The following is a 21,867-nucleotide window of genomic DNA, read 5'->3' on the forward strand; positions in this document are numbered from 1 at the left end:
TCTGGACCAGTTTCGAGGTTCGGTGTCTGCCATATATACAGAGACAAGGGCCCTCTGTTAAATATGGATCCTAGATCGACGCAAAGTGACATAAATACTTCACACAATGTGATCATGAGCGTGGATTTGTCGGGAATATAAATAAGCACATCAACAGACAATGCGCCTCCTTCTGCTAGAAACGGCTGTGCTGTGCGTAATCATTAATTCCTCTTTTGCCGTCACAGCTGGCGGAGAGGCAATGTGTTATAGAGTCGCACGCCGTTCGCACAATCTATCTCCGTGGCAAAACGCGACGGGTAGCTTTGCAAGCACCGCGCAATTGTGCTCATTCAAAACAGCAGCCCCTCGGGGGGAACGTCTTCGCAAGTCGATTGCGCCCGCGGTGAAACCGTCACGATGATTCATTCACGTGCACAGCTGGTGGCCCCGAAAGAGCTTCAGTCGCCACTTCGGGCCCGCACGGAGGACGGAGCCTCGTTCGTACGGCCGGGGGTTTAAACCCAAACCACCCGACGACGACGACGATCGGACGGACGGACGGACCTCCTCCCCGTCGTCTCCCGTGTGAGAAGCCATTGAAAAACAACGACCGCGATTCAGCGCGGGTGCACGCGAGTCACGCTGTGTGGACTTTCTTGGCATGTCGGCGTGCGCGTGGTCGTGCGCGGTGGACACAGCGGCGTTTATTTCACGGTAACTCTACGGTCGGCGTTTGTGGCTCAGCGATGTCGAAGCGACGGCAGAATCCGGAAACCGGGACGTCGACTCGGCAATAGCGTGGTTTTGCAAAATACACGGCCGCATGTGACGATGTGACAATGGTTTTGCAATGTCACATCATCACACGCCGTGGCAATGCGACACAGCTGGTGCATCTGCCGGTCGTCTCACGTCAATCCACGGCACCTGGGTCTGTCCCATGACCTCATGCCAGCGGGTGTTCGATACTTCACGTGGCCCTAACGTTTACGTGGTCTGGCACAGGCGCCGTGTTGATGTCAACGCCACTTAGTGGCGAATGGCAGTTGTTGTTGTTGGCTTTGCAAAATGTATGTTCAATTAAAAAAATATATACAGATATACACAGGAAACTGGGTATCCATGAAGGACGTCATCATGATCCATGGCCTATCCACTGCTGAATGAAAGGTTTCACAAAACCACCACAATTTTTCACGCTCCTACAATGCAACAATCAACCGCGCACCGGCATACAAGCTGATTCCGTCGCTCCATCTCCCCAGTGGGCGTCCTCTATCGGACGCATTCCATCCCTTGGCTACCACTCCGTCGTCACTATCCTTGACCGTTGGAACGTCGTCCCCTCCGAGGGACGCGTGCTGCCCAAGCCTCACTTGACTTTTCTCGACAGTTTAAACAATGTCATTAAACCCTGTGTGTGTTCTCAATCCTTGTGTTCTAATTTCCGGTCTCTCGTCGTCATTTCCAGGCTTGCATCTGTCTCTCTCCACTCTTCTCTTGCGTATATTTTCATTACTTTTTTAATCTTTCAAGATATTTTTGGTGCTAATAACCACGTCTACTGAACCACGCCTCACAGCAGGTGGTACACGCTGATTAAAAAATCATTCTCCTTCTGGTAAAGTGGAATCTTACTTTTCATTATGGGGTTCATCTGTCCCAAAGCAATCCAACCTGATCTCCTGCACGTCTATATTTCATTATTTTGATTACTGCCCACACTTCATTACCTTAACGTTCGTAATATTCTGCTGTTTTCCAATTTGTGTCGCTCCCCAATGGGTGTCTCCAATTGATTAGCCCTCTCTTGACATTTCTTGCGCTGTTCAAGATAAGTCTCAAGGGTTGTTTGTTGTTGTTGTTTTTGTCTGAAGGAAAACACCTCACTGTACCCACGGAAGCATTTTGAGACGATAACGGCCGGGTCGTTGACACACCATCAATTCCTTTAATCTGCAGATGGTCCAGGCAGTGTCTAGCGACTCCAGATGTGAGACCGAACGCCTTCAGTCAGCGTTCCCTGTCAGTGGCCTTCTGTTTCTGGAGAATCTCTAAGGACAACGATTATTAATATTATTATTATCCTGCATGTTAACCCAGTAAAGCCTAACCGAGTCTCAAGACTCTCTCGGGCAGGTCCTGCCAAATTTTTCACAGTCGGGGGTGATGTTGCTGTTATGTGTGATCCCAACTAAGTAATTTGCAGGTATATAAATCTTTGAGCACTCGGATATTTTAGCCAATACCGGTTACCGTACCATGTGTCTGGGCTATGGGAGGAAACTGGAGAAGCCCGAGGAAATCCACACAGAAAAGGGGGAGAGAGCACACATACCCCACCACAGAAAGGCACCCAAGTCGCGGGAATCCAACTCAGCTCCTTCATGCTGCGAGGCGCAAGCGTTGCCGCTGCGCCACCCTGCCGCTAAGTTGCTTCCATACATCGGGCAATTAAACTTGGGTTTGTCGCGAGGCTACCGGACGACAGCCTGCCGCCTTCTCGGAGCCACCTTCGGCAGAGGGAAGCCCGTGTGGCCGGCGCGTGCAGCTCCTCAGCAGCCTTCGTGCTGCGGTGCTCGTTTGGAGAGAACCTGGGGCCTCGGTGGCGAGTTTTCTCATGGCGCTGCACCGGCGTTTATCCTGCCCCATGGTGGCGGCAGCAGCAGTGGGCAGCACAGGCAACGTTCGCACGCTGGCAGAGCAATGCCCGTTCATCCGCACGCTGCACAAATACTCACCCTGTCAGCACCACCACAAAGTCCATGATGTTCCAGCCACTGTGCAAGTAAGACCCTTTGTGGAACACGAATCCTAAGGCCAGGATCTTAATCGCCGTCTCCAGACAGAAGATGGCAATAAAATATGGCTCTGTCTCCTCCTGCACCCGGCAACAGACGTACAGCACAGACAAGACGGTGCTACAATCACGGTGGTCAGAAGAACCACTAACACTGGCCTGGAATGATGACATGGTATGAAGCAGCAAAGCATAAATATTACTACACAAATCCGAAAGCAAATGTGCACGTTTCGACTCTAATTATGACTTCTATAAATATAAATGTAATTATGCTGTTGTGGCGAGGGCTACCCTTTCATTAATGCGCCGGTGAAAGCTGTCGCGTGGATCAATGTGCGAAATAATTATCATTTACAGCGTCTTTGTTAATCCACTGCTGGATGAAGGCCTTCCAGGCCGAGGCGGTAGTGGCCATTGTTTAACCATACTTCACTACACTGGTCAGTGCGGATTATGCCGGGGGGGGGGGGGGGGTTGATTTGCTCGGCCTGTTCAAGTGTCGCTTGCTATTAATGTCAGCCGTGGCTGGATTTGGGTTCAAAGCGCAGTGCGCACAACACTGCCCCACCACTCCCCTACCAGGAACGTACATACGCATTGACAAGAATATGCTTGCAAAGTTCTACATGCATCTGGCTGCAGGTGCGTGTTCACACACACACGCCTCCTGCACGCGTATGTGCTTGAGCGTGCGTGTGCATGGGAGAGTGCATGTGCTTACGTGCGGAGAGCGGTGGCGCCGCGGTTAGCGCACCGTCTTACGAACCCAGCGACCCAATTTCGATTCCTGCTCACGACCATTAAGTGGTGAAAATTTTTAACCGGTCCTGGGCCTCACCTAGATCGACTCAGCCTTACGCGTTTATCTGGTGTCGTGTCTAAAAAGCAGCACTGGGGAGAAAGAGGCTGGCGGGCGTGGTGCTGGCCACCCACTCCCTCGTGTGCCGTGCCGGCCTTCGTAAAATTTCTGCTCGCTAACAGCACACGCCCCACGACACTCTGTGAAAGGCTACATGGGGGAATCTTTTTTCCCCAGACGATTGTGGGGATCATGGAGGTGGTGCTGTGCGGTGTGTGTGTGTGTGTGCTGTGTGTGCTGTGTGTGCTGTATATGTGTGTGCGCCCGGGTAGGGAGCGGCAGTGTAGTGGTTAGCGTCCTGTGTGACCTGGGCTCGATTCCCACTCATCGGTGACGAATATGGAAACTGATCCTGGACCGCCTCTAAGTCTACTCAGCTTTAATTGACCACCTGGTACTGTGTGTAAACATCAGCATTTGGGGAGGCATAGGCTTCTGGCCGTGGTGCAGGCCACCAATCCCTTCGTGTGCCATATCCGGCCTTCGTAAGTGCTGCTCGCGAACGGCACTTTGCCCCGACAGTCTGTTAAAGGCTACACGGGGGAGGGGATGCTGCGTGTGCCCAGGTGATTGTGGGGGGCGTGGTGGAGATGACGGTGTCGTGGTTGCACCCAGGCTCGGCGTCGGGAGGATCAGCGTGCTGCGCGCCCTGCCTGCGATCTGTGTCGCTATACGTACCAGGCGCAAAGAGAGAGGTGTCTTGTCATCGTTCGGGAGGTGCTGTTCCAGCGCCAGGACGATGCAGTTGGCGATGATCGTGGCCAGGATCATGTACTCAAAGGGAGTGCGCACATTGGTTAAGGAAGAGCACACTATCGAGTGCTAAACACATGCGATTACCGTATATCCACAAACACATCCGCGTGCGCGAGCGAGCGAGCGAGCGAGCGTGCGGTGCGTACACACGACGGTGTTACATAGAGAACACAGAGTGCGGCAAACGGATTCCTAGCCGTTCCGCGGGGACCACTCAGCAGTATCGAATTGTACTCGTGGGTTTTCTCAGGGTAGCCAAGTTCTTCGCACACGCAAACGCGAGTGATGCACGTGTGGCCCAACGTTTTGAAATATGGTAAGGCTTTCCTGCAAAAATAAATCGCATTCCAGTAAAATGGTAAAACTATTCAACGTGTCGTTGGCTTTCGGGACCAATATTATCCATAATAAGATATTTTTGGGGTTAGATCGCGTAAATATAAATGTGTCGTCAAGTCCGCCACCACCCAACACAGCCAATTAGTAAGGTTGTCACGGAACCAGAACATTACCAGTACAGCACACCGGTGTGTTGGAGAGTAACCAAACGGGCAACGGAGCCGTCGTGGGGTCACAGAGCTGTCGCGGGGTCACGGAGCCGTCGCGAGGTCACGGAGCCGTCGCGGGGTCACGGAGCCGTCGCGAGGTCACGGAGCCGTCGCGGGGTCACAGAGCCGTCGCGAGGTCACGGAGCCGTCGCGGGGTCACGGAGCCGTCGCGGGGTCACGGAGCCGTCGCGAGGTCACAGAGCCGTCGCGGGGTCACGGAGCCGCACTCTCAAGGGAAGCCTCACCGCTGGACCGTCTTCTTGATCGTTGTAAAAGTCCTCGTAGGAGGGGGGGGGGCACTTGGTGGGCCTGGTGGTCACTGGGAAGAATGTCAGGATTGCCAGCTCCGACGCATCATGTGACCCGCCGAGAAGCGCGCGGTGGATAAGGGTCGTCCCGGGAGCGTGCGCGCTTCTCACCCCGACGGGTATGAGCACGGTCGGCTACGTACGGTGCGAAATACACACACACTAAGTATATTTCACGAGGTTTAGTGCCGATTCTGCTTCAGGCTCTCTTAAATGATGAGCAAACCCATCATCACGACAGAAAGATTAGCACAGGATGGAACACGGCTAGATTTTAAAAACACGCAACATTGTGCTTGTGCCAATTCTCTCAGTCTTATCCAGACCGCCAGCTTAGAAGGACTGCATGTTTGACCATTGTGTCATTTTAGACCACCGACCCACAACGTTGTAGACTGCGGCCTACTCAACAGGCAGCAGTGAATCCCCGAAGTGTGAGGGTACCAGCGCGCTCCATGTACGAGGTTCCAGGATGCAGCAGTGAACATTGATAACCATGCTGCGCTGACGAGTCCTAATAAGCACGAAGCTGGCCTACAGTTGCGTTTGGTTCACTGCCACATGTTGGCTGGCCACATTTTCCCAGGTCTCATAAGCTGGTGGTCTGCGTAAGGCCATGCGATTCGCCACGCCTTTGTGTGCGCGTGCGCGAGTACGTTCAGCCTCTTTCGCACCGCACGCAGACAACCACCTCGCCACCGAGGTGCAAAACCCTCGTGTGTTGTTACATCTCTTTAGCTGTTTTTTTCTGATGTAAGGACAGTACGGGGCCTAGTGGCCGTACATATTGATTGCAACGATGAGGACAGGCAGGGTCAAGTGAGGTACAGTGTAACTGGGTGAGGAGTCAGCGCGGGGGTGGAAATGGAACCCCCGAGGTGTTATAGCGAGGCAAAGGAAATCTCCGACAGGAGAGTTCGGGAAAAGGGGCTTGGCAGAGCCGAGGGGACATAAAAGGCAGCGCAAAGCGGGGCTCGAGGCTGCCGTGGGGGAGTCGGGATCGTCGTCGCTGTTATCACTGTGGATCGTCCTCATCGTCTGGGAAGGCTAGCGAGGGAAGTTATATATCTACGCCGTAGCTGCTACATCGACGGCTCCTATATAGTAAGCCAGCTGTGTAGGGAACGTCGTGTAGCCGCTACTTAGTCGTCCAGTGTAATATAGTCAACCTGTGTCCATCTGTTAAATGTCATCAAATCTGGTGCACTGTTTTATAATATACTGGCTGTACTACCCGGTTTCGCCCGGGACTTGGATTCACCACACCCGGCCACCTTTGTCTCCCCAGTGGCGATGTTCACACCACAACAGTTACTCGTTTGAGGCTGAGTCGACCTAGGGGAGGTCCAGGACCGGTTCAAATAATCATCACCGGTGGTGGCTGTGAGCGGGAATCGAACTCGGGTCGCCGGGTTCGTAGCGCGGCGCGCTAACCGCTACACTACAATGCGTTACGCTTCCACACAGACGCACACATAGACACACAGACAGACACACAGACAGACACACACACACAGACACACACACAGACAGCGCGCTAACCACTACACTACAATGTGTTACACTTCCACACACACAGAGACCCACACATAGACACACAGACAGACACACAGACAAACACACACACAGACACACACACAGACACACACAGACACACACAAACAGCGCGCTAACCACTACACTACAATGCGTTACGCTTCCACATGCGAGGGTCACGTGACAGATTTGACGTCACAGCTCACTTGCCGTGCAAAAAATATATCTGCATTATTGAGCTCCCCCCCCCCTAAAAAGAAAGTGTATTTTTATAATTTTTGCATGGTGTACAGTCTGTAAAGTACCCACATGGCAAATTTCAAGTTTGTTGCATGTCGGGAAGTACGCTAAACATTTTGAACAGACACACACATAATCACAACTTTGCCTTGTATATATATAGAGATAACTTAAGAAGACAGCGTCTCTGAGTGCTACATTACACTACCAGCTACCCTCCCCACCACTGCTCCGCCCCTCCCACCACCCCCGCCCCACCGCTTCCCCCCCGGGGCGAGGAGGATATGGCCACTCGGTGAGGCGGCGTGCGTGTTTCCGCACCGCGTTGTCCTCCCCGAAGAGGAAGAGCGAGCGGTTTTGCGTGAGGCAGTTCTGCCGCACGGGTGTCGGGTTGTAGAGCGCCATGGTGCGTGCCCGCTGGGCCATCGTCTGCTTGTACACGCGCTGGGGGCCCGGCCCGCCATGGGGGCCCACGCCACCATGAGGGCCCGCCCCGCCATGAGGGCCCGCTGTAAACACATGCAGCAGCAGCGATGGCGGCAGCAGCAATGGCAGCAGCAGCATCGTCACGCGCGCCAGTTACCCCCTCACTCGCGAACGGGGCCCATCGCAGGCCTCGTGGCCTGTCCATGCAAACAACTAAACTACTAAAACTATTAATGTTTTTTTTTAATCAAACAATGTTTTTATTTTACCACGTAAGGCCCCACTGAGCTATATGTAGCTCTTTTTCAGACGAGACCTGGCTATCACAAATGATTGCCCAACGAAGTGGCTCATCATTTCTAGATTTAAAGCTTTCGTGACTGCAAGGATCCATACTCTTTGGTTCTATTCGGTAAAGTCACGTAGGTAAAAAAATAAAACAACAAAAATCACGACGTTTCGGACACAACACAAGCGGCCTTCATCTGGTGAAGGGATCAGGCTGTCTCGAGGAGAGCGCTGGAGTGAAACACAGCCACGCTCAGACCGCGACCTTTAAGCTGTGTGCGAGGAAACAAGGTGCCTTGACAAAGGAATTAGCATAAAAATTTGCATTTGATTGGCCGACTTAGCATAGAGGTGGTGTACGTGCGGGTGCACTTGCCGTTTAGCGCGGGGGGGAGGGGGAGTTTACCTATTGATGGTGTGAAAAGGGAATTTTTAAGAGATGCGAAAGTTTCGGGTACCACTACTTGAAAAATATACTGTACCATTGAAAATTAGTTTAATGTTTGGTTCCAGTACCCCGGGGTTTACAAATTGAGTTGTACCTGCGGTGATTGCTATATCGGGGAGACAAAGTGACATGTCTCTGACCGAATTCGCGAGCACAAATCAGATTTGAAACATGGCAAAACGAATTATTCTGCCGTAGCTGATCACTGTTACAACGCTGTGGGTGATCACGATATAATTTTCTCCGATACCAAGGTTCTTTGCAAACCCACGGGTTTTTATCAGAGATTTGTTCACGAGGCAATTCAGATCTACAAACACAGACACAATTTCAACCGAGAAGATGGTTTCAAATTAATCAACCATTGGAAAGATGTTCTAAATCGAACCAAACATTAAACTAATTTTCAATGGTACAGTATATTTTTCAAGTAGTGGTACCCCAAACTTTCGCAGCTCTTAAAAATTCCCTTTTCACACCATCAATAGGTAAACTCCCCCTCCCCCCCCGCGCCAAACGGCAAGTGCACCCGCACGTACACCACCTCCATGCTAAGTCGGCCAATCAAATGCAATTTTTTATGCTAATTCCTTTGTCAAGGCACCTTGTTTCCTCGCACACAGCTTAAAGGTCGCGGTCTGAGCGTGGCTGTGTTTCACTCCAGCGCTGTCCTCGAGACAGCCTGATCCCTTCACCTGATGAAGGCCACTTGTGTTGTGGCCGAAACGTCGTGATTTTTGTTGTTTTATTTTTTAACCTACGTGACTTTACCGAATAGAACCAAAGAGAATGGCTCATCATTATCGCGTGGAAATGTATAGCAGCCAAATACTCCAAATGCATGATGTTGATTCTAAATTTGGAGGGAAAAACCGGCGGGACCCGGAGAAAAATCCATGCGACCACGGAGAGAGAGAGAGACATGCAAACTCTAAATATACATCAAGCGTGCAGGAAAGGATCAAATCCACGACCTCCTGTACACCAGGCGAGGTAGTTAACATCCCGCCACCACGGCGCAAAACGTTTGTTGGGACCGATGGAGTGGCAGGGTGGTGAAGTGGTAACATGAGTGCCGCACAGCAAGCAAGACCTTAATTTTAAATCCCAATTCGAGGCTGTCTCTGTGTTGAGCTTTTGCATGTTCTTCCCTTGTCCTGCAAGGGTTTCTTCCGAGTTGTACGGTTTTACCCCCATAGACTAAACCAAGCAATGTAACTGGTCTTGGCCAAACAACCCAATGCTGAAAAAAATCCTGAAAATAACTCAATTTGGATTACGCACAGCAGCAGCAGCATTGCCCAAGCAACTGCAAAAACCTGGCAAAATCCTCCTGAGAAAGAGTCTTGAGACTCAGCGAGGCTTTCCTGGGTAAACAAGCGTCATAATATTAACAATACAATTATAATTAAATATTAATGAGTGCAGTAATAAATACCGACGAGTCACACGTGAGTGAGGCTGCCTGGGTCCCTGATTTAACCTTCAGTAGTCCTCATCTCCATTGGTGGCTCGTCTTAAATTCCACAATCCTATGTCAGGGTCAAGCTTGTCCATAGAACAACCATTGTTGACTTTCTCCAAAGGGGGGGTGAATCATTTTATCAACCCTGGAGGGACTACTACGGACTGAACCAACAAGTTGTTTCAATTAAGCCGTGATGCACGTTAGCCAGCAAGGATATTTGCAACACAGCCTTCTTCTAGGATGGCATCTTATCAGCAGCATCAGTTTAATTCTGGCAACATCTGGACCAGTTTTGACAATGAGCTACTCATCAGCAGAGTAAACCTTGCTTGAAGCAATGCTGGTGAGTTGCCTGATGTTGATTGGCAGAGCTTGCTTGCACTTGAACAAATTATGCTGATGAGATGCATTCCCAGAAGGCCGTGTGGCCGTTGGGTTGTGTAAAATATACCTCATTTTTGTTTTATGTCGAGCGACAAACCTGGGAACAGAGTTTTTGTTTTACGAACAATCTTCACGTTGACCCTTAAACTATTGTTGCATTTGAAAAACTGTCAATGATGGGAGTGACTGCTGCCCTTTTGACCTCATCCCCTGAAATTGTGGCCCGCTGCACTCACATTGTACCAAGGCGAGCAACACAAATGGGCCCTCGTGAAACATACGGAGCCTAGACATTATTCACGGGACAGCGCTTCCATAGCCAATGGCTCATTGATGGAATTAGCCTGGTCAATATCTCTGCTCTCAAATCACCCTTAAACGAGGATAAATCACCCCAAGGTGGCAGGTAAACTACTGGATTACGCGCAGTAGATTGGGAATTGTTTTCCTTCTGCCACAGTAGAAAAGCGACGTGTGCAGCGATCTCTTAAGTTGCTCTCCCCCTCTTCACCACTCCGTCTAATGGCAGGTCCCAGGCTCATATTTCCTTCATCCAACCGGATCTTGAGTTTTCCTCTTCATTTCACAGCTGCCTTAGCCCAGCTCATTGCGCAGCAATTTCCTTTTATTTCTGCCTCTGGCCCTTTCGCTCAACCTACTTCCTCCTGCTGGAGCATTCTTCGGCTAAACCTCCCCCTCACATTGTCAAATTGTTTTCCAAATGATATCTCTTCCCCCCGAGCCGCTCCATTAGTTCCCTGAAGAAGCTCCGATTGTGTGGAGCGACACGTCAGACATTGTGCCGCACATCGTTGTTTTTTTGACAACTCATTTTTTAAGGGCCGCTTTTTTGTGTTTAGCTTATTGTCCTTCTCCCGCACCTCCGATTACCACGGTTGGCTATGTACGGTGCAAAAGAAGTTCAACATGCATGCATACGTATAGCTTTTTTTCACAAACGACCTGGCTACCACAAACGATACCTCAACGAAGTGGCTTATCATCATCGTGTGGAAATTCACAGCAGCCAAATACTGTAAACGCGTGGCGACGTCGATTCTCAATGTTGAGGGGCAACAACCCGAGGGCCGCGAAGAAAAATCCACGTGACCACGGAGAGAGAGAGAGAGAGACACGCCGCAAACTTCAAATATACAGCAGCAGGCATTGTCAGGGTCGGGATCGAACCCATGACTTCCTGTATACCAGGCGAGGGAGTTTACATCTCCTAGCCACCGTGATGATGATGAGAGAGAGACACACCGCAAACTCCAAATATACAGCAGCAGGCGTCAGGGTCGGCATCGAACCCACGACCTCCTGCGTACCAGGCGAGGTAGTTTACATCTCATAGCCACCGTGGTGATGATGAGAGAGAGAGAGACGCGCAAACTCCAAATATACAGCAACAGGCGTCAGGGTCGGCATCGAACCCACGACCTCCTGCATACCAGGCGAGGTAGTTTACATATCTTAGCCACTGCGGCGCCACGTCAGAGTGTGTGGCGGGAGCGGCCGCACTCGGCTGGCCACTGGAGGTGGCCTGGGGGGGGGGGGTCAGGGGAGGGAGGTGGGGGGGTTTCTGACCCACGAGGGCGGCGGTCGCTCCCCCAGGCCCATTGGTCGGCTTCCTTCAAGTGAAGCGGCAGGTTTTTTTTTTATATAAATCTCCAGTAACGGATCTAAATTTACCCCACAGCGACCGTGGATCGATGTCGTTATGGTAACGAAGTGAAACGGCACCGGAGGGAACCCTGAGGCACCCGCCGGGCGCCGTGGCCCTGGCTGGAGTCGCAGCCACGGCAGGTACCGCCACAGCAGGCCGCTGCTGCGTTGAGTGGGCCAGCAACAAGCAGCACTGCCAAAGTTGTTGCTCCCGTTGGCGTGGCTAGGAGATGTTGACTCCCTCGCCTGGTATGCAGGAGGCCCGTGGGTTTCGATCCAGACCCTGACGTCTGCTGTATATCTCCCCATGGTCGTGTGGATTATTCCACGGGGTCCTCCGGTTTTCCCTTCCGCATTTACAATCATCATCATCATGCGTTTAGAAGTATTTGGCTGCTATACGTTTTCACATGATAAGCCAATTGCTTGGGCTATCCATTTGTGATGGCCAAGTTGCTTCTGAAAAAAAGAGCTATGTAGCTCGGTGGTAAAAATAAAAAAATACTGTTTATAGTTTCATTCCTCTAACTTCTCCAGTTTCTCCATTTGGGCTGCATGGGCATGGACAACTACAGACCTGTGAAATGATCAACTGAGCCAAGAACATGAGGGAGGCCTCCTGAGCGGTTGGCACTCGGGCAACTGCCGCGAAGGTAGATGGGCAAGAGTGGAAAGGCCAAATCGTCCGGAGATGGGATGGCTACGGTTGGAGAAGCGTCTTCCCGGTGACACTGCTCCTCATCCATGATTGTTTGGATGTTCGGTCAAAATCTCGACCCGCCGTATTCACGACCTCACGGTCAGTGCCGAATTAAGCTAGCGCGGGGCCTGTAGCATATGTTATGAAGAGGCCCTAAATAAAAAAAACACACGCAAATATTAAAACACATAAATGTTTAACTTGCATAGTAAAGTAATTGTATTTTTTCATTTGCTATACAGCCAGATAATACCATAAATCGCTAACCTTAAGCACCAAGTCGTTCATATTAGTTGAAGGTGGTATAGTACTATAGTAATAGAGCAAGTGCAGAATCAGTGAACCGGAATTGATAGTTTGAAAGCATTTAGCGCGGGGCCCTTGAAAGTGCGGGGCCCGCAGCTGCATATGTAGCTAGCTACTTTTGCGACGAGAATAATTCGGCACTGCTCACGATGAACGTGTTTAATGTGAAACGGCGAAATTATGTTCGCGCTTTTTAACTCGCGTTCCACATTTCACGTGACGTTTTGTATTCCCCGAGGCGTATTACTCGCACACGTAACACACCCACGCATGCGGGATCACACCAGCGGCTCTCTTGACACACACGGCCGGGGACACACGTGGCTCATACACTCAACTCTAAACCTTCACACTCACAACCACAGCATCACCTCCAGAGACAAATATCTCCCCCCTCCCCCCCCCATGTCACCTGGCTGTTTGGGCAAGTGCTGTCAGCGTGCAGCTATGAAGGCTGGCACAGCACACGAGGGGGTGGATGGCCAGCACCACGCCTGGCCACCTTTGTTTACCCACCGCACCAGGTACTACTTTAAGTCTGAGTCGCCCTAGTGGAGGCTCAAGACCGTTTCAAATATTAGTCAATGATGTTGACCATGAGCGGGAATAAAAGTTGGCAGAACAGCCACTGTGCTACCGCCCCACAGAAACGAATCCACAGACAAAGATCCCCCGTGTAGCCTTCACAGACTTTTGGGGCAATTGCTGTTCGCGAGCACCTATCAAGGCCGACACAGTGCACGAGGGGGTGTGTGGCTAGCACCACGCCCGGCCGCCTTTGTCTCCCTCGAGGTGATATTCTTACACACTGCACCGGGTACTCATTTGAGGCTGAGTCAACCTTGGGGGAGGCCCATGATAGATTCAGATAATCGGCACTGGTGTCGGCCGTGAGCGGGAATCGAACTCGGGTGAATAGGTCTGTCGCGCGGCGTAATGACCACTACACCACCATTCCCGCTCCGCACAAACATGCACAAGACGGTCACTGCTTTCAGACGCGCTTCTGCGGCCATCTGGAACGCTCTTCCTTTCCGAATGTAGGTAGCCACCGGAGTTGTGCACTTTTAAATAATCATCTAGATTGACAAACGAATTTCTATAGAGCTGCTTTGTGTTTAGTTTGTTGTCTTTCCCCAGCACCTCCGAATAGCACGGTTGGCTACGTACGATGCAAAATGAAGTTCAACATACAAACGTACATGCACACGCACGTGCGTGCTCACTGCACACTTACCTCCACCATGAGCTCCCTGTCCACCATGGGGCCCGTTGCTCCCTCGCACGGAGAACTCGTCCCCAAACTTCGCCATGGCACGGCTGGCTCGGTGTGTACCGAGTAAACCCCTGGCTACCCCGACTCGCCTAACATTTAAACATCCGGCGGTTGGCACCAAATCATAAATTTAACTAAATGAAGATGTAAAAATATTAAATAAAAAAGAATAATCCAACAGGTAAAATGGAAACTACGCTGTGGTTATATGACGATGGATTTTACGTATACCTACGAAACAAAATAGGGAATTAAATTTAAAAAAATTCTACACTGCTATTAATATTCCGATTTTCTTTTAAAAAGTTCGTTAAAATATTTCACGTGCGGCCGTCCTTGCAGCTTGTGATGTGCTGGCGACCATCACCTGAAACGGAAAGTCAGAGTTGAGGGTCAGTCACAAGCATAGTCAGAGCGGAGGGTCACTCACAAGCACAGTCAGAGTGGAGGGTCACTCACAAGCACAGAGTGGAGGGTCACTCACAAGTACAGTCAGTGTGGAGGGTCACTCACAAGTACAGTCAGTGTGGAGGGTCACTCACAAGTACAGTCAGTGTGGAGGGTCACTCACAAGCACAGTCAGAGTGGAGGGTCACTCACAAGCACAGTCAGAGTGGAGGGTCACTCACAAGCACAGTCAGTGTGGAGGGTCACTCACAAGCACAGTCAGTGTGGAGGGTCACTCACAAGCACAGTCAGAGTAGAGGGTCACTCACAAGCAAAGTCAGTGTGGAGGGTCACTCACAAGCACAGTCAGAGTGGAGGGTCACTCACAAGCACAGTCAGTGTGGCGGGTCACTCACAAGCACAGTCAGTGTGGAGGGTCACTCACAAGCACAGTCAGTGTGGAGGGTCACTCACAAGCACAGTCAGAGTGGAGGGTCACTCACAAGCACAGTCAGAGTGGAGGGTCACTCACAAGCACAGTCAGTGTGGAGGGTCACTCACAAGCACAGTCAGTGTGGAGGGTCACTCACAAGCACAGTCAGTGTGGAGGGTCACTCACAAGCACAGTCAGTGTGGAGGGTCACTCACAAGCACAGTCAGTGTGGAGGGTCACTCACAAGCACAGTCAGTGTGGAGGGTCACTCACAATCACAGTCAGAGTGGAGGGTCACTCACAAGCACAGAGTGGAGGGTCACTCACAAGCACAGTCAGAGTGGAGGGTCACTCACAAGCACAGTCAGAGTGGAGGGTCAGTCACAAGCACAGTCAGAGTGGAGGGTCACTCACAGGCACAGTCAGTGTGGAGGGTCACTCACAAGCACAGTCAGTGTGGAGGGTCACTCACAAGCACAGTCAGAGTGGAGGGTCAGTCACAAGCACAGAGTGGAGGGTCACTCACAATCACAGTCAGAGTGGAGGGTCACTCACAGGCACAGTCAGAGTGGAGGGTCACTCACAAGCACAGTCAGAGTGGAGGGTCACTCACAAGCACAGAGTGGAGGGTCACTCACAATCACAGTCAGAGTGGAGTGTCACTCACAAGCACAGTCAGAGTGGAGGGTCACTCACAAGCACAGTCAGAGCGGAGGGTCACTCACAAGCACAGCCAGAGTGGAGGGTCACTCACAAGCACAGTCAGAGTGGAGGGTCACTCACAAGCACAGAGTGGAGGGTCACTCACAGGCACAGTCAGAGTGGAGGGTCACTCACACGCACAGAGTGGAGGGTCACTCACAAGCACAGTCAGAGTGGAGGGTCAATCACAAGCACAGTCAGAGTGGAGGGTCACTCACAAGCACAGTCAGAGCGGAGGGTCACTCACAAGCACAGCCAGAGTGGAGGGTCACTCACAAGCACAGCCAGAGTGGAGGGTCACTCACAAGCACAGTCAGAGTGGAGGGTCACTCACAAGCACAGTCAGTGTGGAGGGTCACTCACAAGCACAGTCAGAGCGGAGGGTCACTCACAAGTACAGTCAGAGTGGAGGGTGACTCACAAGCACAGAGTGGAGGGTCACTCACAAGCACAGTCAGAGCGGAGGGTCACTCACAATCACAGTCAGAGTGGAGGGTCACTCACAAGTACAGAGTGGAGGGTCACTCACAAGCACAGTCAGAGCGGAGGGTCACTCACAATCACAGTCAGAGTGGAGGGTCACTCACAAGCACAGAGTGGAGGGTCACTCACAAGCACAGTCAGAGCAGAGGGTCACTCACAAGCACAGTCAGAGTGGAGGGTGACTCACAAGCACAGTCAGAGTGGAGGGTCACTCACAAGCACAGTCAGAGTGGAGAGTCACCCACAAGCACAGCCAGAGTGGAGGGTCACTCACAAGCACAGCCACGCACGTTCAACAGAGGCCCTCCTCATGGCGTCACACTGTTTTCAAGAATACAGTCTCCTGTATTATTATCAGTTCGACTGTTACCCAGCATAGCCTCACCGAGTCTCGAGGCAGACAGTCCCCGACTTACGAACACCCGCACTTATTTTCCCACATCCGACTTGCGAACCGACCCACGTAACTATTTTGTTCCGAAGAGTGATCCTCCGCGAGGTGTTTCGAGTCCCAGCACCCTGCTTGGAGTGAGTATTTTGTGCACGTGTATGAAAGTGAGAGTGCGTGTTTAGCGCTCGTGGTGTGCGCTTAAGCGTGCGTATCCCGTGCATGTGTGTGGGGAGCAGTAGTGAAATGGTTAGCGCGCTGTGCTACGAACCCGGCGACCCGAGTTCAATTCCCCCTCACGGCCAACACCGGTGACGATTATCCGAATGGGTCCTGGGCCTCCTCCCCTAGGGCGACTCAGCCTCAAATGAGTACCTGGTGCGCTGTTTAAATATCACCACTGGGGAGTCAAAAGCGGCCAGGCGTGGTTGCTGGCCACCCACTCTCTCGTGTGCTCTGCCGGCCTTCATAGGTGCTCGCTAACAGCACTTGCCTCAACAGTCTGTAAAGATGACGGACTGTTGAGGCAAGTGTGTGCATACGCACATGCCCCGTGTGTTCGTGCAATTGTGGGCACCGATTACGCGCCCCTTTCAACAAGTAAGCCAGCATCAGGACTCAAGGTCAGTGAAAATGATTGTTTTTTTATCTTTCCATGTTACTTGATTTTATGTTTTATTTACTATCCAGTATTTATCATAGTATTACATGCAAATGTACAATATTTCCTCTCATGAGTTTAACAATGCTTCCCTGTTTAGTTGAACCGTAACACATTTCATAACACTGACCGGCATTGGTTATTTAAATACAGCGGTACATTGCTGTGTCCTAACTTACGAACCGTTGCGACTTACGAACGGGTCTCAAGAACGGAACCCGTTCGTAAGTCGGGTTCCTGCCCGTACTCTTTTTCAGGAGGTCCCTGGCAAGTGCTCACAGAAGGGGCGACGTTGCTGCTGTGTGTGTGTAATTCCAATTGAGTGATTTACAGTGGGATTTTTCAGCATTGGGAAGTTTGGCCAATATCAGCACCATTGTGTGGTGTGATTCTTGAGGTATGAGAGTGGAACGGAGAAACTGGAGCAAACGCATGGGGAACAGGGGGAGAACATACAAACTGCACACACTCACATTCGCTCACTCACACAGTCTGCACACACTCATTCGCACTCTGAAGAAGAGAAAAGCATACCAACTCCATACACTTACATTCGCTCACTCACTCAACAACAACAACCACCGTTCTCCACTAAGTGGCTAGGTGTAGTCAATGCACACTCACACTCTGAAGTAAAGGTAACCTAGAAACTCCACTCAGAAACACGCCAGAGTTGGGAATGTAACCCAGTATCGTACTGCTGTGAGGCGCGGATGTTACCCCTGCACTGTAGATTAAAGGAGAGAATGGATCGAGCTACGGTCGAGCATTGATCGAGCTTGATGTTCAAGGTCAAGACTTCCAAGAAATTACAAATCTTCAAATCTCCACGATAAACGCACCTGTTTAAATTGTCTTTTTCTCTTTGATTATTTTCAAACGTCTTTCTCACTTATTTTTCCCTCGGTTAATGTCAAAATGTGTCTGCCCTTCCACGCACAGCGCCCTGTGAGTGACTGTTAAAGAGAGTCCTTGATACATTGTTTCTCATTACAGTGACTCCTCTACTTACGAACAGTCAACTTACGAACTTTCGGAGACACGAACAAACCTGGGCCATATGTCCATTCGCCTGTTCGAACCGAGAGTCGTAAGTTCAACCGCCGCACAATAGATGGTGGTGGTGGCGTCTGCAGAACGTGAAGAAGCAGTGGCATCTACATTTTAGAGGTGATTATACCACTTTTTAAAGCCATTCCCCGTGTTTAGTGTACACGGTGTACAACGTGTTTGTAATTGACAGGAGTTAAGTTGGACTTAGGAACAAATTGCCTTACGGACAGAGACCTCTGCCACCCAACTCATTCGTAAGTAGAGGAGTCCCTGCATTGCTTCTGACAATTCCCGTTACAGGATTCCCTTCTTTGGGCAAGAAGAACACCCCCCCCCCCCAAAAAAAAAAACTTTTTGGGCAAAGCCATGCCCGACCCCTCCTCCACGTACGCCCCTTGCCAATCAACACCGTCGCCTCTCATTCGTTACGTCGCGGGAATCGTTGTCCTGTTAACAAAGCCAGCGCGCTGTCCCAGTGCGCGCGAGCGACCATCGTCACTTCAACGAAGGAAGGTGAACTACGCCTCGCGTGGCAACACTATACGGGGAAACGTAAACCGTGTAGACCTGTGTGATTACATTTATAAAGGGGTGGTGAGACTTGTTGTTTGATTTTTTACTCGCGTTTTTCCGCCACCTCGTTTACTTTGACAGCCGGCACCGGTGGAGGAGAGGACACGGAGGTTAAAAAAAAAATTTGAGCGAATGGCTATCCTTCACTCGATGTCTCCAATTATCGAGCCTCTGTGTGTGTGTGCGCTATGAAGAAGGGCCATTGTCCCAAACGTCACCTGTTTAATACACTGGTATATTATTCCCCCTTTAAGGCCACAGTGTTGTTGAAGACCGTGTTTAGTGTTGTTATTTGAGCTCGTGCCAAGGCAGCATCACCACCACCAAATATTTGATCTGTTCATCGAGGATTAGTTCTTTGTCACACGGCGCGAGCGATCTCTGTCAGCCGCTTTCTCATTTTACCTAAACACACAAAAACAGCTCCTGCTTTCAAATGTAAACTATAAAATAGATGACCAGGTAATGCCCACTAAGCTATGTTGAGCGCTTTTTCAGAAGCGACCTGGCTATGGCAAATGATAGCTCAACGAAGTGGCTTATCACGTTGAAATTGCAAGCAGCAAAATACTTCAAACGCGTCATGTTGATTCTAAATGTGGAGGGAAAACCCGGAGAAAAATCCACGCGACCACGGAGAGAGAGAGAGAAGCAAACTCCACATATACAGCAGGCGTCATGGTCGGAAACGAACCCACGACCTCCTGCATACCGGGCGAGGGAGTTAACATCTCCTATGTGAATAGACAATCGTGACATCCCATCTCTCCGGTACAGCATTATTGTAATTTGTTTGTTTTCAAGAGAAGCATCGATGAGTTTGGAAACTCCTCCCCAGGAGGGTGTTTGCACAGTGCTGCACTCTGGGGGATCCTGGGCTGGGCCCTGGCACCACCAAATGTCCCTTTGCCCCCCCTAATCTCCCTTCGTGGTAAATGTCACTGCCACGGTGGCCCCCCCACACAACGGCTCGACTGCCCCCCCCCCCATCCTTAAACTAAACTTTTTTTTTTTTACCAGGTAAGGCCCCGCTAAGCTACAGAGCACGTTTTCATCAGAAGAGACCTGACTATCGCAAACGATAGCTCAACGAAGTTGGCTTATGTGGAATTATATAGCCGTGTTGTTGATAATCAACAACACGCGTTGTTTATACAGTAAAACCTTGGATTGCGAGCATAATTAGTTCCGGAAACGTGGTTGTAATGCAAAGCACTCGTATATCAGTTGCGATCACGTGACGCTCGGCAGACAAAGCGTACACGTGCACTACTCGTATTGCAAGACCTCGCTCGTTTATCAAATTAATATTTATTTAAAAATTTTGCTCGTCTTGCAAAACACTCGCAGACCAAGTTACTCGCAATCCAAGGTTTTGCTGTAATCATAAATGTGGAGGGAAAAATCGGAGGACCCGGAGACATATCCACGCGAGAACGGGGAGAGAGACGCACACATTTCAAATATACAGCAGGAGGGTCGGGATCGAACCCACGACCTCCTGTATACAAGGTGAGGTAGTTAACATCTCCTAGCCACCTCCGAGAGGAACTATCCTCGCCTGATATGCAAGAGGTCGTGGGTTCGATCCCGACCCTGACGCCTGCTGTTGTATATTTGGAGTCTGCATTATTCTGTAGCTCTCCCCGTGGTCACGTGGATTTTTCTCCGGGCCCTGCGGTTTTTCTCTCCACATTTAAAATCAACATCATGCGTTTTAGAGTACTTGGCTGCTCTAAATTTCCACGTCATGAGTCGCTTCGTTGAGCTATCCTTTGTGATCGCCAGGCCGCTTCCGAGCGCTATGTAGCTAAGTGGAGGCCGTACCTGGTAAAATAAAAGAAAAATGTTTTAAGACGGGACCCGGGTTCGATGATATATCAACGTGGGTGACTTTCTGCGTGGAGTCTATATGTATGCTTGTTTAACTTGTTTCGCACCGTACGTAAACGACCTTGTTGTGCCGCTGTTCGGCATGAGGTCTCTTCCGGGTTCGCCGCTATCTTCCCGCAGAATAAAACAACAACGCACAATGGGACTGGCATCGTCCAAACATCCCAATGTTGAAAATCCACCGGCAAATTACTCGAAGTGGAACCTCACAGCAACAGCAGCAGCAGCAACATCACGACCCGACTGCGAAAACCTTGGCAGGAGCCTCCTGAGAAAGAGTCTTGAGACTCTGTAAAGCTTTCTTTCCTTGGTAAACAAGAATTATAAAAACAGTTTCATTTACATTCGTTCATATGCTTGATGCTAAATGGGGAAATGTTTAATCAGCTGAATGCTTTGCAAGTACTGCTCAGGTTATGGAAACTCAAAACTAAGCGTACACTATTTTTGATTAAACCAGGTAAGGACCGGTGAGCTACATAGAGCTTTTTCAGAAGCGACCTGGCCACAAATGATCGCTCAGCGAAGTGGCTTCTTATCATGTGGAAATTTATTGCAGCGAAATAATCTAAATAATTGAAACGCACGTTTCTAAATGTGTGTGTGGGGGGGGGAAACCCGGAGAACCCGGAGAAAAATCCACATGACAACGGGGGAGGGGGGGGGGACGGAGAGAGAGACGCGCAAACTCCAAATATACAGCAGAAATTGTCGGGATCGAACGCACGGCCTCCTGCATACCAGGCGAGGGAGTTAAAATCTAGCCACCGCGGCCCTCCACGTTACTAAGCAGCACTGCCAACGCGTTTCTCGGGAGCCTTCTGCAGGTGCTGCTCAGAGGCAAAGTTGGGAGGCCAGAACTGGACACTCAGTGGGCCCAAGGCGTGACCACAAATGGATATTGCTCGTATAACTTTTCACAAGCGCGCTCACTCGCCACACTCTCAGCCCTATTCAATACGCTAACGGCTGCACCGCAGTAATATAAATTGCTTATGACTGTACCAGCGTTTTTCCCGGGAAACACTGCAGTGACACAAAATGACTACATTTTTTTTTTAAACGTGCGATCCCTAACGATGAAAAGGAAAACAAATGTTGATTCATGGCTGCATTTTCGCTGCAGGCATTTCACTTTTTTTTAAATCGTAAATTGCAATATCAGCAGGCACAGCACAAATCATGCATCGGGCAATTTAATTAGAAAAAAAAACAACGTCTGGACGAAGGGTTCCATCGAAAACACTCGGAAGTCGTCCCCGTCAAATTGGCTGTGCCCGCCAAACCCGAGCCAGCAGCTA

The 21,867-nt window shown here is 50.5% G+C and overlaps 1 protein-coding gene across 3 annotated transcripts in view; it reads right to left on the bottom strand.

Moving 5' to 3' along the window:
- LOC116938948 (voltage-dependent N-type calcium channel subunit alpha-1B-like) overlaps positions 1-21,867 on the bottom strand; it is a 217,121-nt gene that overhangs the window by 151,474 nt on the left and 43,780 nt on the right. For all 3 annotated transcript variants that reach the window (XM_076061005.1, XM_076061006.1, XM_076061007.1), the window contains exons 2-5: positions 13,955-14,360; positions 7,319-7,541; positions 4,323-4,428; positions 2,724-2,863 (exon numbers count right to left, since the gene is read on the bottom strand). In XM_076061005.1, the coding sequence (XP_075917120.1) occupies positions 2,724-2,863; positions 4,323-4,428; positions 7,319-7,541; positions 13,955-14,030 (545 nt within the window). In that variant the 5' untranslated portion in view covers positions 14,031-14,360. The remainder of the gene's footprint in view (positions 1-2,723; positions 2,864-4,322; positions 4,429-7,318; positions 7,542-13,954; positions 14,361-21,867) is intronic.

Source organism: Petromyzon marinus, chromosome 5 (genome assembly GCF_048934315.1).
Source record: "Petromyzon marinus isolate PM22_M1 ecotype Great Lakes invasive population chromosome 5, UKy_Petmar_22M1.pri1.0, whole genome shotgun sequence".
Classification (NCBI taxonomy): Eukaryota; Metazoa; Chordata; class Hyperoartia; order Petromyzontiformes; family Petromyzontidae; genus Petromyzon; species Petromyzon marinus.